The 22,066-nt window shown below is 34.7% G+C and overlaps 1 protein-coding gene and 1 pseudogene across 1 annotated transcript; both read left to right on the forward strand.

Moving 5' to 3' along the window:
- Positions 1-5,177: 5,177 nt before the first annotated feature.
- On the forward strand, positions 5,178-6,107 carry LOC137772664 (olfactory receptor 4P4-like). The gene has a single exon (XM_068556726.1). The coding sequence runs from the start codon at positions 5,178-5,180 to the stop codon at positions 6,105-6,107; it is 930 nt and encodes a 309-aa protein (XP_068412827.1).
- Positions 6,108-16,210: 10,103 nt separating this feature from the next.
- Positions 16,211-17,126, forward strand: LOC137772263 (olfactory receptor 4P4-like; annotated as a pseudogene).
- Positions 17,127-22,066: the final 4,940 nt, after the last annotated feature.

Here is a 22,066-nt window from a genome sequence, read left to right on the forward strand (position 1 = left end):
TCACCAAAATATATTATATTCTGGGACATAAAACAATCCGTACTTAACAAATTTAAATTAATGGAAGTCATACAATGCACTTTCTTGGACCATACTAGTATTAAAGTAGAAATGAACAACAGTAATTTTTATGGAAAATCTCTATATTTAAACAATAAATTTATAAATAACCCATGGGTCAAAGTGGAAGTCTATAGGAAATTTTAAAAATTAGAAATAAAGAAGAATACATCACACTAAAATTAGTGAGAGTAAGTTAAATCAGTGCTTCTAGGAAATTTAAAGTACTGAAGATATACATTAAAAAATCTAAAATCAATAATTTACCTTTCCATCTTAGGATGTTAGAGTAAGAAGAACAAATGAAACCCAAATCAAGGTAAAGGAAGAAAAAAAAAAATAGAAGGGAAATAAAGTAAACTGTAAATAGAAAAGCAATACAAAATATCAAAAAAAATTAAAACCTGGTTCTTTGAAAAGAACAATAAAATTGATAAGTCTCTATCCAGGCTAACCAAGAATAAAAGAGAGAAGACACATTTTGCCAGCATCACAAATGAGAGGGGACATCACCCCTCATCCTGAAGACATAAAAAGATAATAAGGGGATACTGTAAACAACTTCATGCCATAAAAGACATAAGTGTCCGTCATGGACACTTAGGTTGCTTCCATGTCTTGGCTATTGTAAATAGTGCTGCAATGAACATTGTGGTACGTATCTTTTTCTGAATTATGGTTTTCTATTTGACAAGAATTTTAACCACAAATTTCATTTCTCTAACTGATATAGGACTATTCTGGTTTTCTATTTCTTCTTCTGTCAGATTTTGTAATATTTTAATAAAAAATTGGTTTTTAAGTTGTTAAATTTATTGACTTTAATTTGATCATAATATTTTCTACTACCCTGTTAATGTCTGTAGACTCTGTAATGCTGTATATTATTTCATTCTTGGTTTAAGTAATTTGTCTCTATTTTTCTCTCTTGTTCTCTTTTTCTTTACTTTCTCTCTCTCCCCCTCTTCATTATTTTGAGATATTATCAGTTTTATTGATATTTTAAAGAATCAGCTTTTTATGTCATCAGCTTTTCTATTTTTTTCATTTTCTGTTTCACTGATTTTTTTCTTATCCTTATTCCTATGTTTTACTTACTTTATGCTTAATTTCCTTTTATTTTTCTAGCTAGATAGGTCAAAACCTTTGATAATTGATTTTAGACATTTCTTTTTAGACTATATTTATATATATCTAAGTTTCCCTTTAAGGACTTTTATTGCTTCCCAGTGTCATGCAGCAAGGAGAAGACAGAGTCAAACACCACAATTTAGGGTGAGTATACTAAAAGATTACTTCTAGATGTTAACCACTGTAGGGAAACCACAACTAATATGAAATACCCTGGGGCTAGTAAGAGTTAAATATATTAGTGTACAGTGGGTATCCAGAGTGGAAATGAGTAATTTAAAAAGGAAAAATATATTATAAAATAAATAAAACTTTAGAAGGACCTTGCATGGACTCATGAATATTGTCAGATAAGAAATAGGAACTAAGGACTACAATTTACTCAACCTGTTCTCTTAGGTTCTACTGCCACCCCTCTTCCTCTCTCACCCAAGAGATGAAAAGGGACAAAACAAAGCAAACCAAAAATAAACTAAAATAAGAAAGAAAAATGCACTCTGAATTCCCTTCAACTCTAAACAGTACCAAATACTAGATGATACCTGGTGACACAAATTACTGTACATGGCTTCTAAGTTTCAAGTGGGTGTAAATAAACGTTGAGAAATAATTTCCAAATTTCTATCCTGATGGTAATAATGTGATGTTTATAAGGAAAATATAAATGCTGATTATCTCTTACCATATTTATACAATTGGATAATAAAGATTTCAAATATATTAAAACATCAGCAACTTCAGTTTTTGAGGAAACTATTTTAGGAGAGGTGAGAGACAGGAAAACAATATCCATAGTATTCCATCAGTGTTATAACTTTATAGAGTTATTGAATCATTCCTGTGATAACCCTCAAGAGATTAAATTAAAGAAATAAGCCTCAAACCTGTCTTATAGGTCCCTTTAATATTATTGGCTTTATTCCTATAATTATAACCTCACACACATTGCCTGCTGTAAAATACCTGTGGGATTTTTTTCCTTCTTGTCTCTGTTGTGTTTTTAATTCAAGTTATTCCCAGCAATGCTTTCCTAAAAGATTCTTTTGGATAAACAATTCATAGGAGAGTCAGATGTATTCCATATGTATTTGCTGTTTCAAAGCACAGTCTCAGAAAAATAAAAGGAAACAGACTGAAGGATCACCTGACATTCAAAGAAATGTAAAATCTTGCAGAAGTGAGCATTATGATTAGTTACATGTATATACATTAAATTCATATAAAAGAACTGGGATTTGGAACAATTTTACTTTTTTTTGATCTTAGTAATTGAAATTTTAAAGTTCCGATTCTTCTAGATTACTTTTCATGGTGGTTATTTTCAAGAGAGGGAATTCAGAAAAATCCAGATGGTAATTTGAGGGCAAACTGAGGGTTTTAGGCCTTTATTCATATTTGTATTTGTGAGAAGACATTTCAGCGTAATGAAAATAGTATGAGATTCCAAATCATACAGAAATTATTTAGATATAGAATTCTCCTTAGTATTTGTATAAACTTGAGTTCTATCATCCTTATTTGGAAAACAGGGGCAATAATACAATAATATATACCTTACCAGATGGTGCTGAAGGTGAAATGGTCAGTAAATGAAAATTTTTTAGTATTGTGCCTAGAACATATAATTAGTTAGTATATGGTATCTCAACATTTTACTCTAAATGCAGCTAATAATGAATACCACAAATTTTAATTTCACACATTTTCTTTATTATAGCTATGACAAACAGTTAAAGAAAAAGAAAAATCCTATCAAATTGCCCTTGATGGGTTTTTACACTTGTACTCTCATGACATTAGTCATAAATCTTCCTAATATGCGTATAGAAATGCTTTTCCCTTTCAAACAGTAGTTGATATATCTTTGCAAACAATTCCCCACAGAGATTTTTCGTAAAGAATTTAAAGTTTGAAGGAGAATTTTTGGAAGAAACTCTTTAACTGAAAGGTATGTGAAAAGGTGGCCTCAATATTCTTCCTTCACTCCTAAAAACACTGTGCTAAACATATATTTGGGGGGTGGTGGTGGTGGTGTGTGTGTGTGTGGATAGAGAGAGAGGCGGGGGGAGAGAGAGAACAGGGTGGGAGAAAGAAAGGAACAAGGCACAGGGAGTTTTTATGGACTAAAAGAAGATCAGGAGAAAAATAAGACCTGCTTTGAAGGATCCTTTTCTATGTGTCTGAATTTTCCAAAGTGATATTCAATCATTGTAAGTAATGCAGCACTGATCCAAATGTTAAGGGATGATGAGGCTTGTACCAATGTTTAAAAAACAATCTAAACCAAGAGATGCATTTTCTACAGTTTTGATTCTCTAGTGTTTCTAGTTTTGTATTATAATTTTAATGAAAATTTGTCTTAAATTTGTTTATATCATGTGATCAGAGTCTTCTACATAAACATACACTAGGTTTATCAATTTATATATAAAGAAGTACTTTGCTAATCTCTCCTTTAGTACACAGAACAAACTTATGCCAGTGCCCATGTTTCTTCCTTAAACTTATGTAAGTCTAATATGAGTTCAACCTCCCTGTGGCAGAATACAAAACCCAAAGGTAAAACCATTAACTGATGAACATGTTGGTGTCTATTTTCTTATAAAACAGTTGATTTTTCTCCCAATATTTGTTGGAATACTGTTCTGTGTAGCTGACGTTAGAGTCATAAGCTCTTTATGTTGGATATTCTTTGTATGAATTTCATTTTTGCTCTTGGCATATGGCAAATAGATCCATCACTATGAATTTCACTTACCAGTTGAAGAAGGAGGCTCAGAGAGGATGAACTGCTCAGTGCTCACAACAAATATCAAACAGGACATATGAGCCTGGATGCTCATCTTCATGAACATTAGATGATGGCTCTGTCCAATACATCGCATTGTTCCTCAACGGTACTGTTCAAAAACAACTCATTGAAATTAACAGTATTTGAGGCAAACAATGATTTTGCTGTGGAGGACATTTGGTTATGGGTAAAAGGTGATGCTTTAAACGTATTCACCCTGGGCTCCTTGGTTTACTACATCAAAAAGGTGGCACTGTTCTAAATGTGTTTAAATAAGTAGGTCATTCTTTAATCACATTGAGTTTGTCCAGTGTCAACAGAAACCTACTAGCTCCCCAAAGTGTTTATAAAGTATCAATAGCAACCTCTAATTATTCTTTGGAATAATTAGGGCAAAAGCAAATTTTTTATATAACAATAATCTATCTTCCTATATTCAGATGCCCAGCATTGTGCTTAAGTTCTCTGTTTCCAGCCTCTCCATTTTCTGAATCTTGACCACACATGCCTAGAAGGAGAGTCACTGAAACTATTTTCAACTAATTTAGGTATGTTCTGTGATGATTAAAAGCACCTTTTTTAAATTTCAAGAATAAATATTTAGTTCCACTGAATGGGTGGAATGTTCGTGTGTGATTTTTACATGATTTACATGCACATTGAGAAGGGGAGAGATTTGCTTAAAGTTACACAGGTAGCTAAAGGCAAGGATGGAGAATGACCTTATGTCTTTTACAGAGATGGACAAGAGCTGGAATTTCATTTGTTCAGTGAATGCTATTGCATAGTCCCCAAGAGCATGAAACCTGGTATCAGAGTCGGTTTCATCTTAGATTGATTGCAATTTAATATCTTAATGATTTGGTGTAATTAATTGAACCCTCCTATTTTTTGTTTTCCAGTATGCAAAATGAGTATCAGAATATTACCTACTGGTTGGGTTGTTATGAGTTAATTAACTGCAAAATGTTTACAAATGTTCCAGACACAAATATTCTTTTATTAAATATCATTTGAAATATGATGCCCTTAATCAAAAAAAAATAAAGTCTGTAGTAAATACTCTATGACTTACATTTTTATTCAATGCAAATAGTCCAAAACTTTTAAAAAAGTGCTATTAAATATGTATTATGTTCTGTATCATTTCAGATGAATTGAGCTTCTGTGTGTACTCTGAACTCAACTCAACTTCATGGAAAATCAGAACAATGTCACGGAATTTGTTTTCATGGGACTATGGGGAAATAAGAAAATAGAGCCACTATTCTTCTTCTTGTTTCTCCTATGTTACCTGTCTGTATTAATGGGGAATATCATCATCTTACTCACAATCACCTGTAGCCATCTAATCCAACAACCGATGTACTATTTTCTCTGTCACCTTTCCCTCATGGACCTCTGCTACACCTCCACTGTGGTCCCCAGGCTAGTCAGGGACTTAGCTGCAGCAAGAAAAAACATTTCTTATAACAACTGTATGACCCAGCTCTTCACTGCCCACTTGCTGGTAGGTGTGGAAATGTTCATCTTGGTGTCCATGGCTTTTGACCGCTATGTTGCCATTGTCAAGCCTTTGCACTACATGGGCATCATGAACAGGCAGAGGTGTAACATGTTAATCATAATGGCCTGGGTTGTGGGTTTTTGGCGTTCTATTGCTCTACTTCTCATGGTACTCAATTTACCTTTCTGTGGTCCTAATAAGTTAGATCACTACATATGTGATGTGAAGCCTCTTTTGAAACTGGTGTGCAAAGATATTCATGTTGTAAGTATCTTAGTGATTGCAAATTCAGGGATGGTGGTGCTTGCCATATTTCTTGCCCTAGTAGCTTCTTACATAGTCATATTATATAATCTTAGAGTACGCTCCTCTATAGGGCGACAAAAAGCTCTTTCAACCTGTAGTTCTCACATAATGGTTGTAGTTTTATTCTTTGTGCCCTGTATCTATACTTATGCCCTACCTGCAGGGACTGAGAACAAGGATAAGGAAATCTCTCTGTTTTACACTGTGATTGCCCCCATGCTGAATCCTCTCATCTATACCCTGCGAAACATGGAGATGAAAATCGCCATGCGGAAGGTATGGTCTAAAGTGGTACATTCAGATTTAAAGTAAATAGGGTGATATTCATTGTGCTTTAGAATTTATGTCCCCAGGACATGTATACTTTGAGATGTTATGGAAAGCATATACACTTTCTTTGGGGAGTTGGACTAAATGACCTCTGACCTTATATGAGCCAAAGAAGCAAGTTACTGTGATTCATATTGCCACCTGCAATTTAAAGGATCCAACTAGTTCTAGGTGTGACCAATTGGATTTGAGAAATGCAAGAACTGTTCTTCTAAAGCACACCTTCCATCATATCATGGGCATCTCCAAAAATTGCTGTGGAACTCTATTTTCCTTGGAATAAAATCCAACCTTCTCACATATGCATTAGAAAATTGTTCAAATATAACTAGCTAATCTCAGAAATCACCACATTGAAAGAAAGTATGGTGTTGTTATAATGATAAGGTACGGGGTTAGGGAGAGCTGGGTGACTACTCACTTTGTAAGTTTTTATGCCTTTGTCTTGGAAATTTGCTTTAATTACATTGTTTCCATTTTGAAAATATCTATGAAATGAGATAATATTATACTTCATAAAATGTAATATTAATTGGGCTAACGCTTAATTTTTGTAAGGTATATGGCTACCAGAAACTCATACTAGGTACTTTTCTTCTCTCTTTACCTTTCTTCCCTCGATTCCCTTTGATTGGATGCTTTCATCCAGCTACACTGGGCTCCTCTACTTTCTCTAAACCTACTCTAAAATCTGTTAATTCTATGATTTTTTTCTTCTATCTCCTCTGACTACGATGCCCCCACCCCTAGGCTTTAGGGTCCATGTCTTAAATATAATTCACATTTTAGAAGTTATCTTATTCAGGAATATTTTGCAGATCCATCAATAGACCAGAGATATTTCTGACTCCTTCCCTACTCTTTTTATTGCTTTTCAGCTGTACATTTACTGTATATCAAACAACTCTATGCTCCATACTAGAGTTTCTTCTTGTGAATTGTATTTTACCTGTTTGGCTGAGACAAAGATTATATGCTATATCTTTATGTTTCTTTGTATGTCTCTTTTTTTTCATAATAAATCTGGCACAAATTAAGATGTAATTAAACAGTTATGGAATTAAATTCAAAGACACTATATTCTCTTTTTTATTTGACTGTATACATCGTTCTCATATATCTAGAACTTCCCCTTATGTCCTTAACAAACATGCATTAATAATAAAATCAGTAATATCAGAAAGGCTAAAAAATTAACATAAATCCCATGTAACTATCAGGCAGGGAATGCTGAAGAAACTCTCTTTTCCCCATTGTATATTTTTGCCTCCTTTGTCAAAGATTAATTGTCCAAGGATGTGTGGGTTTATTTCTGGGCTCTATTCTGTTCCATTGATCCATATGTTTGTTTTTGTACCAATATCATGCCGTTTTGACTACTGTAATTTTGTATAGTCTGAAGACTGGGAGCGTGATACCTTCAGCTTTGTTTTTTTCTCAAGTTTGCTTTGGCAATTTGGGGTCTTTTTGGTTCCAGATGAATTTTAGGATTCTTTGTTCTAGTCCTGTAAAAGATGTCATGGGTATTTTGATAGGGATTGCATTAAATCTCTAGATAGATTTGGGTAGTACGGCCTTTTTAACAATACTAATTCTTCCAATCCAAGAGCATGAGATGTCTTTCCATTTCTTTATATCATCTTCGGTTTCCTTCATCAATGTTTTTTAGTTTTCAGAGTACAGGTTTTCACCTCCTTGGTTAAGTTTATTCCTAGGTAGTTTATTCTTTTCATGTGATTTCAACGAGGATTTTTTAATATTTTTTCCCTATGATAGTTCATTATTAGTGTATGGAAAAAATAAATAAAACTAGTAAAAGACAAATAAGATGTGGCCTAAAAACCACAAATAAACCAACAAATAAACCAACAGCAAAATGCATTTGGCTGCACATGAATGTTTATAGCGGCTTTATTAATAATTGCAAAACCTTGGAAGCAACGAAGATGCCCTTCAGTAGGTAAATAGATAAACTGTGACACATCTGGACAATGCAATACTCTTCAGTGTTAAAACCAAACAGCTATCAAGCCATGAGAAGACATGGAGGACACTTAAATGCATATTATTACATAAAAGAGGCCAATCCAAAAATGCTACATACTGTATGATTCCAACTTTATGACATTGTGGAAAAGGCAAAACTAAGGAGACAGTAAAATGATCAGTTGTTGCCAAGGGTTACAGAGGAGGGAGGGAAGAAGAGGTTCAGCACAGAGGAAACTCTTCTGTATGTTACTAAAATTGTGGATACATGTCATTATACAGGTCAAAATCCATAGAATGCACAGCACCAAGAATGAACTCAAATCTAAAGTAGGATTTCTGTGTGATAATGATGTGTCAGTAGGTTCATCTGTTTGTAACAAGTGTACAAGTCTGGGAGGGAGGTGTCCATGTGTGAGGAAAGGGGGTATATAAAAACTCTCTGTACTTTCCACTCAATTTTGCTGTGATCCTAAAACTGTTCTAAAAGTAAATGAATAATTGAAAAAATACATTGTGCCGCAATAGATAAAGGAAATCATCTTATAAGTGGAATGAGGAAGAGACTCTGAGGAAGTATTTATAAAGAAACCGGAAGAAAAATGTTCGAAACACCTTTTTGCATGCTTAATAAGACTTGAAAAAAACCTCTTTAAAAAGACAGCAAATGAGCTTTTTGTATTTTTTGGAGATTAACCCTTTGTCAGTTGCTTCGTTTGCAAATATTTTCTCCCATTCTGAGGGTTGTTTTTTTGTCTTGTTTATGTTTTCCTTTGCTGTGCAAAAGCTTTTAAGTTTCATCAGGTCCCATTTGTTTATTTCTGTTTTTATTTCCATTTCACTAGGAGGTGGGTCAAAAAGGATCTTCCTGTGATTTATGTCATAGAGTGTTTTGCCTATGTTTTCCTCTAAGAATTTTATAGTGTCTGGCTTTACATTTAGATCTTTAATCCATTTTGAGTTTATTTTTGTATATGGTATTGTGGAGTATTCTAATTTCATTCTTTTACATGTAGCTGTCCAGTTTTCCCATTACCACTTATTGAAGAGGATACCTTTGCTCCATTGTATATTCTGGCCTCCTTTGTCATAGCTTAGGTGACCATATGTGCATGGGTTTATCTCTGGGCTTTCTTTCCTGTTCCATTGATCTATATTTCTGTTTTTATGCCAGTACCATAATGTCTTGATTACTGTAGCTTTGTAGTACAGTCTGAAGTCAGGGAGTCTGATTCCTCCAGCTCCATTTTTGTCTCTCAAGATTGGTTTTGCTATTCGAGGTCTTTTGTGTTTCCATACAAATTATAAAAGTTTTTGTTCTAGTTCTGTGAAAAATGCCATTGGTAATTTGATAGTGATTGCATTGAATCTGTAAATTGCTTTGGGTAGTATAGTCATTTTCACAATGTTGATTTCTCCAATCCAAGAACATGGTATATTTCTCCATCTGTTTGTGTCAACTTTGATTCTTTCATCAGTATCTTATAGTTTTCGGCGTACAGGTCTTCATACATTAACACATATAGGTGGAATCTGAAAAAAAATGGTATAGCCGATCTTATTTACAAAGCAGAAATAGAGACAGATGTGGAGGAAAAAAAGTATGGATACCAAGGGGTGGTGGTGGGATGAATTGGGAGATTGGGTTTGACATATATATATACTATTGATACTATGTATAAAATAGATAACTAATGAGAACCTGTTGTATAGCACAGGGAAATCTACTCAGTGCTCTGTGGTGACCTAAATGAGAAGGAAACCCAAAAAAGGGGGGATATATGTATATATATAGCTGATTCACTTTGCTGTACAGTATAAACTAACACAATATTGTAAAACAACTATACTCTAATAAAAATTTTAAAAAAAGGAGAAAATTAATAAACAAACACAGAAAATGTAAGAGAGAAGGGACTGGATAACCGGATTTTATGAAAAGGAAGATAAAGTACTGAAAGTGTTTTGAAATATGTAAATGCAATGCAAGAATTACAACCAATCTGGAGGTAGTGTTGAAAGAAGGATAAAGAGCAGAGAAAACAATGAGTGAGATAAAATTAAGTAGAGCTGTTAATAGCAGGGAGGAATTGGACAAACTGCTATCTCAGCAGCTACTTATAAAGAAACCACCAATATAAGTTTATTTTTGAAAAACCATCCCAAAATATTTGTCAGTAAAAGTTTACTGACTTTAAATATTTTACATGTAGTCAGTCTAAATGTTGAAAAGGAATATGTTGAAAATGGCCAATTTTATTATCAGAAAATTTTTATTTCATTGTTTATGAAACAGAAAAATAAATCCTTCTAAATTAAATGAGCCCATACATAAAGAACACATGTGGTTTTCTTGAAAAAAATATTTTCTAAGAAGACTTCAAACGTAACATCTCTCTTTATATAAGTGTATGTGCTGTTCTCACACGTCCAAAACCTCCCTTTATGTCATTAACAGTGATGCATTAATAACAAAACATGGGATGTCTGGAAGCCCCCAAATTTAAAATGTATCCCCATGTTCCTATGACAGAGATAATTATATAGAGTAGACTCTCAGCCCCTATAATGTGTTTTGTTTTGTTTTTTTGTAAAGACTCTATTGTTTAGAGCAGTCTTAGATTCACAGACAAATGGGAGGAAGTACAGAGACTTCCGATATATTCCTATCCTCATACATGCACAGCCTCTCCCATTATCAAAATCTCCCACCAGAGTGGTACATTTCTTAAAACTGATGCACTTACACTGACACATCATAATCACCCAAAGTCCATAGATTACATTACTGTTCACTCTTGTTGCCGTTGATTCTATGGGTACGGACAAATGTGTGATGACGTGTATGGGATTGCACAAAGTAATTTCACTACCCTAAAAATCCCCTGTGCTCCTCCTATTTATCCCTCCTCCCCATATAATGTCTTTTATTTATTTATTTTCTTCATTAAAGAGAGTAGGAATTTTGAGGAGGTCTCACAAGAATGCTATGAAACAACTATGAAGCCAATTTGATTTTTTCCCCAAGGGACCACTTAATTTTATTAGCAGAAAATATAATAGTGTAATATATTAAGTCCACACCTACACTCTGTTGAGCTAAGATTATGCATTTGCTTGTCATTTCATTTTTATTTTATGTTTATATTTATATATTTTATATTTTTACAAAATATATTTATATATTTTTTGCATGTATATTTATCTTCTAGCCTGTAGCATAATACCTGGTATTTCAAAAATATCTGTCAAATAAACGTATAAAGAACTTTATCAATTATTTGGTCAATATATGACTGTCTGGATAGACTATTTAAGAAATATTCATGGTTGTAAATGTGTAATTTAAGAAATTTTGTCTATCACTATATGATTTTATTGGAAATTTAAAAGCCTATATACTTATTTTTTTTGAAGTATATTGCTACATAATGTTGTGTTAGTTTTAGGTGTGCAGCAAAATGATTCAGTTTATATACCTATATTTTATTAATGAATACCATTCCTGCTAATGAGCACTCATATTACACAGTCACATCATTTAATTCCCAGGACTGTCAAAATCATCAGGCTCGAAGAAGCTTAGAATCTTGGATATGGCCTAAAGGAAAGATTAAAGGCAATCCTGTAAATAAATTCATATAATCCATAAAATGAAAAGTATTAGAAAGGGATTCTAGAAAAAAGGGATAAAGAAAAGAAAATTAACTCTCAGCAGAACAATTTCAGATGACCTGTGACAAACTCAAGAATTGAGGTTGTAAATGAGGCACTTGCATTCTTCTCTAAGGAGTATCCTGTGTGTGTGTGTGTGTGTGTGTTAGGTAGAGATATGACCGGCTAGCCCTTCTGTGTATTGACACAAGTGAGCTTGAGGGAAGCATGATCAATATCAGGCTAAAATATGCTGAAATGAACAACCAGTAAAACACTGGGTTGTGATATCCTTCATTCTGAAGTGCTAGAATCTCTCATTTTCCCAAGGTTATTCAACTTTCAAAGCCTGGAGGTAATTACTAAACTGATCAAAACCTGTTTTTTTTCACTCACAGAAGGCCCTCAATTCTTTTTCTGCTGTTTGAGCTAGTCATTTAACTTCTAAAGGCTCATGTTCTTATCAATGCAATATAGGTAATCCTACTTATGTCATTATTGTGAGATGAAATTATGTAATAAAGTTGAAGCGTGAAATAATCTCTCAATATATTGTTGTTATTACAATTACTTTGTAACAGATAAGGTATTATAAAAACAGATTTCCTGAAGTCTTACATGTTTGAAGGAAAACTTTAATATGTGGATTTGAGTATGAGAGAAGGAATTGGTTACCTGAACTTCAGGGGGCACGTTTTGGACTGAGCATATATGACCTGCGGAAGTGAAGTGGTATAGGATAAAAACAAAATGGTAAACAGAATAAAAGTTATGCTGTACATTTAGTGCTGATTACCCCTGATATTTTGTTATATTCTCAGTAATAAATAATTTCTGCTTTGAAATGTGTATAACAGAACAGAATATCTATCCTTTTATCTTTTCTCCTTCCTCTATTCCTCAACCATCAATTCCATGAAGGTTATTGCCTGTCAAAAATTCACCAGGTTTCCGTCCTGTTGTTGCAGGTCACTGATATGATCACATAGATACATGTAATCTACCCGTGAGGATTGCTCTAGATAAGGATCTGTATTTCGACTATAGCTGCCTGGCTTTGGTTCTCTTTATCTTTCCTCATCTCAGACTTTCCCAAAAGTTAACTTAGATTGTTCCATGCAACATTATTTTCCTGCTTTCCTTCAGAATGCGATTTGAGCTCAGGGCAGGCAGTTTCCTGAACTCTCTGACTAGAGCATGGTGAGGCCTCCAGAGAAACAGTGCCTGACCCAGGCTAACACAAGGATGAGGAGAAAGTTGTAGTGAGACAATGGCCACAGCTCCAGGGACATGACCTTGGACAGAAGCTCAGAGGCTTTTGGTGAAGCTCTGGTTAGAAATGCCTCTGGGAATATAATTTCTTAGACTATTCAGAAGCCTATTAATCCTTGCATTGTCATATAAGTCATATTCTGCTCTTCTGAACCAAATTTGTTTTAGGCATGGGAATAAACTAAATGACTCCCAGGACTGAAAATGTATGTTTGCTTTTGTGAGAATTTAAAAACATTTATTTTTATTTATTTATGTATGTATATATGTATGTATGTATATATGTGTGTGTTTGTTTTAGTCGGAAGATTCATTGGTTCCATCACTTACTTTCGTTCCACTCCCCTTGCAAATATATACGACTTTCTAAGACATGTAGATTTCCACAATAATTTTAGAGAACTGACATAATTGTGTTTGAATAATTGGTTTGTAAATCACTCCATTTTATTTCAGGTTTAAATACTGGGGAAGAATCAGCAAAGTGAGTATCTCAGGAGGGATTGTTTCCTGAGGTATTTCAAATTATTTCTTGTCTTATTCACTATATTTCTGAATTATGTAGTAGTATATCAAATCTATAAATGTGAACAATGCTGCTTTAAGAGGTTAGCAATAAGCTCAATGTTCATAAACGGCATGGAAGGGGAGAAAGTTAATACCATTTACTGAGTTTCTTATTAAAAGAGTTTGGTATATAGGACAAGAAGATATTTAATACAACTGATGAGAAAAATGTTTGGATAGTGTCTGCATTCAAAATGGGTGATTGATTTCTCATGGAACATTAGCATGATTGCTCAGATTTTAAATTCTACACATCCACCTTATATAACTACAGTTACAGTGAAATAAGACAAAAATAAAGGCATATTGCACTTAATATCAAACTATTGGAAATATTTAGGTAATAGTTTTCTTTGTATATTTAGATTGTTACTGCTATAAAAACACAATTTGAATCAAAACAGTTTACTATTGAGTTTATTATACTTCATGTTTCTACCTCTTTCTCTGTTGCCACTGTTCTAATCACTTATAGAGTGGGTGCATAATATTTCTTCCTTTCTTCATCTATGATTTCAATTATTTGACAAATTGAGATAATTGAGAATATATGATCAAGAATATATATGTTCTGTGTTTCAATGACAGTAATTCTCTCATCTGACTGTAATCACCTGTTTCTTTTTCTCCTGCACTGGTCATAAAAGTATTTTCCCACAGAATTTGGGATGGGATTTTAAGACCTATAGTGGACTAAATATCTTTATTGATCTAGAGAAAGAGCCAGAATCCTACCTTAAGAAATGTACATTTTGCTAAAGCTGATGGAAAATTATTTCACAGTGATTTAAAATAGAGAATGCTGGACCACATATTTATACTAACTGCAAGATATATCCCCCAAATTAGTCATAAAGACAGATAGGGTGACTTGGTAACCTGTCACCTTGCATATTTTTTTTCTATTGAGATTAGGACTCAAAATACTTTCTCTCACTGCTATCCTCCATGACACCTCATCTTGCTCAGCTCTCAAGCATAGGAAGCAGCCCCAACCTGAGTGGAAATCAGAACATCTGCCCTTCCGTATCCACAGTGTATTACTTTCTCATGCTAAGAAATTGCTTAGATTATTTTTATTTGAGTCTGTTTTATTGAAAATTGGTGGTTTAGATATATCAAGTGATCCACAGTTTAAGTTGTTTACTAATCTATTGATCTAATGGTTATCTTTAAATCAATTTGTTTTAGGTAAATTAATCTATCAGTGGCATAAACAGTATGCCCTCTCCTAAACAAGGAACCATTGTTAGCTATAATAAGGTAAGGAGGAAATTAAACAAAAAATATTAATCTCTATTTAGGTACTGTTAACTGTTGAACACTATGAGCCTGATAGTTATCTTTGCTTTGTTAAAAAAAAAAGAGGTAAGGAAGCGTTCTAGCAATACTGAATTCATAGTAGGAACAAATTGAGGTGTTTTTCTTGGTGTAATTAGAGTTGAATAATAATTTAAAATAGAATTGGTTTCTCATAGTATTGAGCATTTTAAAATGCTGCACTAATTACCTATTTACCATCTAAAATGATCTTAAAGAAACAAGTGTGGAATTTGTGAGTCACTGTAAATAATAACTTCCAAGTAACGTCACTACAAAAGCATTCTGTATTTCATAAAGTCACCTGAGTGCCCAGATATGGTGCCTACATCTAACCAGACTGCAGTTGAAAGTGTACTGTAGGGTTTACATCCCCACTGAGCATCAGTTAACCTCTCAACATTTTATAAAATAGCTCCCGGAGAGCACTCTGTATTTCACATGCTATTTTCCTCTGTGTAAATAATGTCTCAAGATTGTACAAAAGAGGAAAATGTTAAATCTTCCATCCATTCATTAATGGAACAGTCACTGACTACTGACAATAAATCTGTCTTAGAGCTACATTCTATATCAACTTCTTTTGTTAATGTTTATTGCCTAGCTTGTATATAAAACACATAAAATAAAAGATAGGAATGAATTTGTTGATTGTTTTTCACAACTTCCTTCAGTCGATATTCTATATTTTGCTGAATCATTTTCAATCCTTCTTTGCTTTTAAGGTCTCTAAGACTATGTTAGTTTTAAATGCCCAATTTGTATTATTTGTTCACGTCACAAGGAAGATAATTCTTTAAACAAATTAAATAATTCAAGCTGATGTATTTTCAATACAATTTGCATTCGTGGGGATACACTCCCAAATAAAACAGAAAATTTGTCCACATCATTCTGGAAGAAGTTCATTTGACCCTATCAATAAGGAACATGCTTTAAAAATGTGCCAATCATGTCAAGTAAACTTTTGTTGTTATCTAAATTATATAATTAACGATGGTAAAATATTTTCTCTATAATCTAATATTTAAATATTCTATAATCATTGATGGTAATATAGAAAATTACTTCACTTTTCCCATGATAGAATTATTACACAATAGATTTGTTAATTAAGAGGAAACCAACTTAAATCTATCTATAAGGAATAATTAATATTGTTATTCATTGGATGTCATTGGTAAATTTAATATTATTATTATGCTGCTATTTTAAAATATAGATTCATGATTTTTCTTGTCAGATATTTAAACCATCTGTTTATAATATATGTCGATCTGAACTATATGGAGAGCCAGAGCAACGTCTCAGAATTCATTCTTTTGGGACTTTCTTATGACCGGAACATAAAAGCATTTTGCTTTGTGCTCTTTTTATTCCGTTATATTGCCTCGTTGGTAGGAAGCCTTCTGATCCTAATCTCCGTTCGATGCAGTTCTCTTTTTCACCAACCAACGTACTATTTCCTCAGCCACTTATCCTCCATGGACATCTGCTATACTTCCAGCATTACAGCCAAGTAATTGGTGACCTGCTAGTGGAAAGAAAAACCATTTCCTATGGCAATTGCATGTTACAGGTCTTTTCCAAGCACTTGTTTGGAATGACTGAAGTCTTAATTGTTACAGTCATGGTCTTTGATCGTTATGTTGCCATCTGAAAGCCTCTCCACTACATGATTATCATGAACAGGACAAGGTACGATCTCCTAGTCTTAGCTGCTTGGGCTGGTGGGGCAGTTCACTCCTTTCCTCAGTTTTCTGTGACTATCCAGTTACCCTTCTGTGGTGCTAATAAAATTGATCACTATTTTTGTGATATTTTTCCTTTGCTAAAAGTTGCCTGTACTGATACCTACATCACTGGTGTCATTATGCTTGTCAATTCAAGAATGGTGACCTTAATGACGTTCGTGATTTTATTTTTTTCTTATGTAATTATATTATTCACTTTAAGAAATCACTCAGCTGAAGGAAAACGCAAAGCTCTCTCTACTTGTGGGTCTCATGTCACTGTGATATAGTTTTATTTTTTGGTCCTTCAATATTTACCTATCTTAGACCGCCCACCACTTTCCCTGAGGATAAGATATTTGCACTATCTTACACCATCATCGCTCCTGTGTTCAATCCCTTAATCTATACACTGAGGAATTCAGAAATGAAAAATGCCATGAGAAAAGTTCGGTTTCAAACATTATAGCTAAACTTCTTTATTAAAAAAAGTTTGGGTGCAGCTAAATATGGAAGCAAAGAGCTAGAATCTCACAGATTAATTGCTCCATTGTTATCATTTTATGAATGACAGAAATAAGGACTTAGTAAATATGAATGAAATACTTACTTAACCATACAGAAAATAAGCTCAACATTTAATTAACTTTGTGGGGTTTTGAGATGGTGCAAGAAGGGTTACATGCATGAAAGCATCTGTGGGAGAGGAACCAAGATGGCGGAGTAGAAGGACGTGCTCTCACTCCCTCTTGTGAGAACACCAGAATCACAACTAACTGCTGGACAATCATTGACAGGAAGACACTGGAACTCACCAAAAAAGATATCCCACATCCAAAGACAAAGGAGAAGCCACAATGAGACGGTAGGAGGGGCGCAATCAGAGTAAAATCAAATCCCATAACTGGTGGGTGGGTGACTCACAGACTGGCAAACACTTATACCACAGAAGTCCACCCACTGGAGTGAAGGTTCTGAGCCCCACGTCAGGTTTCCCAACCTGGGGGTTCGGCAAAGGGAAGAGGAATTCATAGAGAATCAGACTTTGAAGCCTAGTGGGAATTGATTGCAGGACTTCGACAGGATTGGGGGAAACAGAGACCCCACTCTTGGAGGGCGCACACAAAATAGTGTGCACATCGGGACCCAGAGGAAGGAGCAGTGACCCTGGGGGAGACCGAACCAGACCTACCTGCTAGTGTTGGAAAGTCTCCTGCAGAGGCGGGGGGTGGTTCTGTTTCACCATGGGGACAAGGACACTGGCAGCAGAAGTTCTGGGAAGTACTCCTTTGCGTGAGCCCTCCCAGAGTCTGTTATTAGCCCCACCAAAGAGCCCAGGTAGGCTCCAGTGTTGGGTTGCCTCAGGCAAAACAACCAACAGGGAGGGAACCCAGACCCACCCATCAACAGTCAAGTGGATTAAAGTTTTACTGAGCTCTGACCACCATAGCAACAGTCAGCTCTACCCACCACCAGAGCCTCCCATCAAGCCTCTTAGATAGCCTCAACCACCAGAGAGCAGACAGCAGAAGCAAGAAAAACTATAATCCTGCAGCCTGTGGAACAAAAACCACACTCACAGAAAGACAGACAAGATGAAAAGGCAGAGGGCTATATACCAGATGAAGGAACAAGATAAAACCCCAGAAAAACAACTAAATGAAGTGGAGATAGGCAACCTTCCAGAAACAGAATTCAGAATAATGATAGTGAAGATGATCCAGGACCTCGGAAAAAGAATGGAGGCAAAGATCGAGAAGATGCAAGAAATGTTTAACAAAGACCTAGAAGAATTAAAGAACAAACAAACAGAGATGAACAATAAAATAACTGAAATGAAAACTACACTAGAAGGAATCAATAGCAGAATAACTGAGGCAGAAGAATGGATAAGTGACCTGGAAGACAGAATGGTGGAATTCACTGCTGCGGAACAGACTAAAGAAAAAAGCAAAAAGAAATGAAGACAGCCTAAGAGACCTCTGGGACAACATTAAACGCAACAACATTCGCATTATAGGGGTCCCAGAAGGAGAAGAGAGAGAGAAAGGACCAGAGAAAATATTTGAAGAGATTATAGTCGAAAACTTCCCTAACGTGGGAAAGGAAATAGCCACCCAAGTCCAGGAAGTGCAGAGAGTCCCATACAGGATAAACCCAAGGAGAAACACACCGAGACACATAGTAATCAAAGTGACAAAAATTAAAGACAAAGAAAAATTATTGAAAGCAGCAAGGGAAAAACGACAAATAACATACAAGGGAACTCCCATAAGGTTAACAGCGGATTTCTCAGCAGAAACTCTACAAGCCAGAAGGGAGTGGCATGATATACTAAAGTGATGAAACAGAAGAACCTACAACAAAGGTTACTCTACCTGGCAAGGATCTCATTCAGATTCGATGGAGAAATCAAAAGCTTTACAGACAAGCAAAGGCTAAGAGAATTCAGCACCACCAAACCAGCTCTACAACAAATGCTAAAGGAACTTCTCTAAGTGGGAAACACAAGAGAAGAAAAGGACCTACAAAAACAAAACCAAAACAATTAAGAAAATGGTCATAGTAACATACATATCGATAATTACCTTAAACATGAATGGATTAAATGCTCCAACCAAAAGACACAGGCTTGCTGAATGGATACAAAAACAAGACCCATATATATGCTGTCTACAAGAGACCCACTTCAGACCTAGGGACACATACAGACTGAAAGTGAGGGGATGCAAAAAGATATTCCATGCAAATGGAAATCAAAAGAAAGCTGGAGTAGCTATACTCATATCAGATAAAATAGACTGTAAATTAAAGAATGTTACAAGAGACGAGGAAGGACACTACATAATGATCAAGGGATCAATCCAAGAAGAAGATATAACAATTATAAATATATATGCACTCAACATAGGAGCACCTCAATACATAAGGCAACTGCTAACAGCTATAAAAGAGGAAATCGACAGTAACACAATAATAGTGGGGGACTTTAACACCTCACTTACACCAATGGACAGATCATCTAAAATGAAAATAAATAAGGAAACAGAAGATTTAAATGACACAATAGACCAGATAGATTTAATTAATATTTATAGGACATTCCATCCAAAAACAGCAGATTACACTTTCCTCTCAAGTGCACACGGAACATTCTCCAGGATAGATCACATCTTGGGTCACAAATCAAGCCCCAGTAAATTTAAGAAAATTGAAATCATATCAAGCATCTTTTCTGACCACAACGTTATGAGATTAGAAATGAATTACAGGGAAAAAACCGTAAAAAACACAAACACATGGAGGCTAAACAATACGTTACTAAATAACCAAGAGATCACTGAAGAAATCAAAGAGGAAATCAAAAAATACCTAGAGACAAATGACAATGAAAACACGACGATCCAAAACCTATGGGATGCGGCAAAAGCAGTTCTAAGAGAGAAGTTTATAGCTATACAAGCCTACCTCAAGAAACAAGAAAAATCTCAAGTAAACAATCTAACCTTACACCTAAAGGAACTAGAGAAAGAAGAACAAACAAAACCCAAAGTTAGCAGAAGGAAAGAAATCATAAAGATCAGAGCAGAAATAAATGAAATAGAAACAAAGAAAACAATAGCAAAGATCAATAAAACTAAAAACTGGTTCTTTGAGAAGATAAACAAAATTGATAAGCCATTAGCCAGACTCATCAAGAAAAAGAGGGAGAGGACTCAAATCAATACAATTAGAAATGAAAAAGGAGAAGTTACAACAGACACCGCAGAAATACAAAGCATCCTAAGAGACTACTACAAGCAACTCTATGCCAATAAAATGGACAACCTGAAAGAAATGGACAAATTCTTAGAAAGGTATAAACTTCCAAGACTGAACCAGGAAGAAACAGAAAATATGAACAGACCAATCACAAGGAATGAAATTGAAACTGTGATTAAAAATCTTCCAACAAACAAAAGTCCAAGACCAGATGGCTTCACAGGTGAATTCTATCAAACATTTAGAGAAGAGCTAACACCCATCCTTCTCAAGCTCTTCCAAAAAACTGCAGAGGAAGGAACACTCCCAAACTCATTCTATGAGGCCACCATCACCCTGATACCAAAACCAGGCAAAGATACTACAAAAAAAGAAAATTACAGACCAATATCACTGATGAATATAGATGCAAAAATCCTCAACAAAATACTAGCAAACAGAATCCAACAACACATTAAAAGGATCATACAACACGAACAAGTGGGATTTATCCCAGGGATGCAAGGATTCTTCAATATACACAAATCAGTGAATGTGATACACCATATTAACAAATTGAAGAATAAAAACCATATGATCATCTCAATAGATGCAGAAAAAGCTTCTGACAAAATTCAACAACGATTTATGATAAAAACTCTCCAGAAAGTGTGCATAGAGGGAACCTACCTCAACATAATAAAGGCCGTATAGGACAAATCCACAGCAAACATCATTCTCAATGGTGAAAAACTGGAAGCCTTTCCTCTAAGATCAGGAATGAGACAAGGATGTCCACTCTCACCACTATCATTCAACATAGTTTTGGAAGTCCTAGCCACGACAATCAGAGAAGAAAAAGAAGTAAAAGGAATACAAAATGGAAAGAAGAAGTAAAACTGTCACTGTCTGCAGATGACATGATATTATACATAGGGAATCCTAAAGTTCCACCAGAAAACCACTAGAGCTAATCAATGAATTTGATAAAGTTGCAGGATACAAAATTAATGCACAGAAATCTCTTGCATTCCTATACAATCATGATGAAAAATCTGAAAGAGAAAGTATGGAAACACTCCCATTTACCAATGAAACAAAAAGAATAAAATACCTAGGAATAAACGTACCTAGGGAGACAAAAGACCTGTATGCAGAAAACTATAAGACACTGATGAAAGATATTAAAGATGATACCAACAGGTGGAGAGATATACCATGTTCTTGGATTGGAAGAATCAATATTGTGAAAATGACTATACTACCCAAAGCAATCTACAGATTCAATGCAATCCCTATCAAATTACCAATGGCATTTTTTACGGAACTAGAACAAATCATCTTAAAATTTGTATGGAGACACAAAAGACCCCGAATAGCCAAAGCAGTCTTGAGGGGAAAAAACGGAGCTGGAGGAATCAGACTCCCTGACTTCAGACTATACTACAACGCTACAGTAATCCAGACAATATGGTACTGGCACAAAAACAGAAACATAGATCAGTGGAACAACATAGAAAGCCCAGAGATAAACCCATGCACCTATGGTCAACTAATCTATGACAAAGGAGTCAAAGATATACAATGGAGAAAAGACAGTCTCTTCAATAAGTGGTGCTGGGAAAACTGGACAGCTACATGTAAAAGAATGAAATTAGAACACTCCCT

This window comes from Eschrichtius robustus, chromosome 11 (genome assembly GCF_028021215.1).
Source record: "Eschrichtius robustus isolate mEscRob2 chromosome 11, mEscRob2.pri, whole genome shotgun sequence".
NCBI classification, from domain to species: Eukaryota; Metazoa; Chordata; class Mammalia; order Artiodactyla; family Eschrichtiidae; genus Eschrichtius; species Eschrichtius robustus.

Bases quoted from the DNA above. Each gene is read 5' to 3' on its own strand.
- LOC137772664 (XM_068556726.1), top strand. From the start codon at position 5,178: ATGGAAAATCAGAACAATGTCACGGAATTTGTTTTCATGGGACTATGG.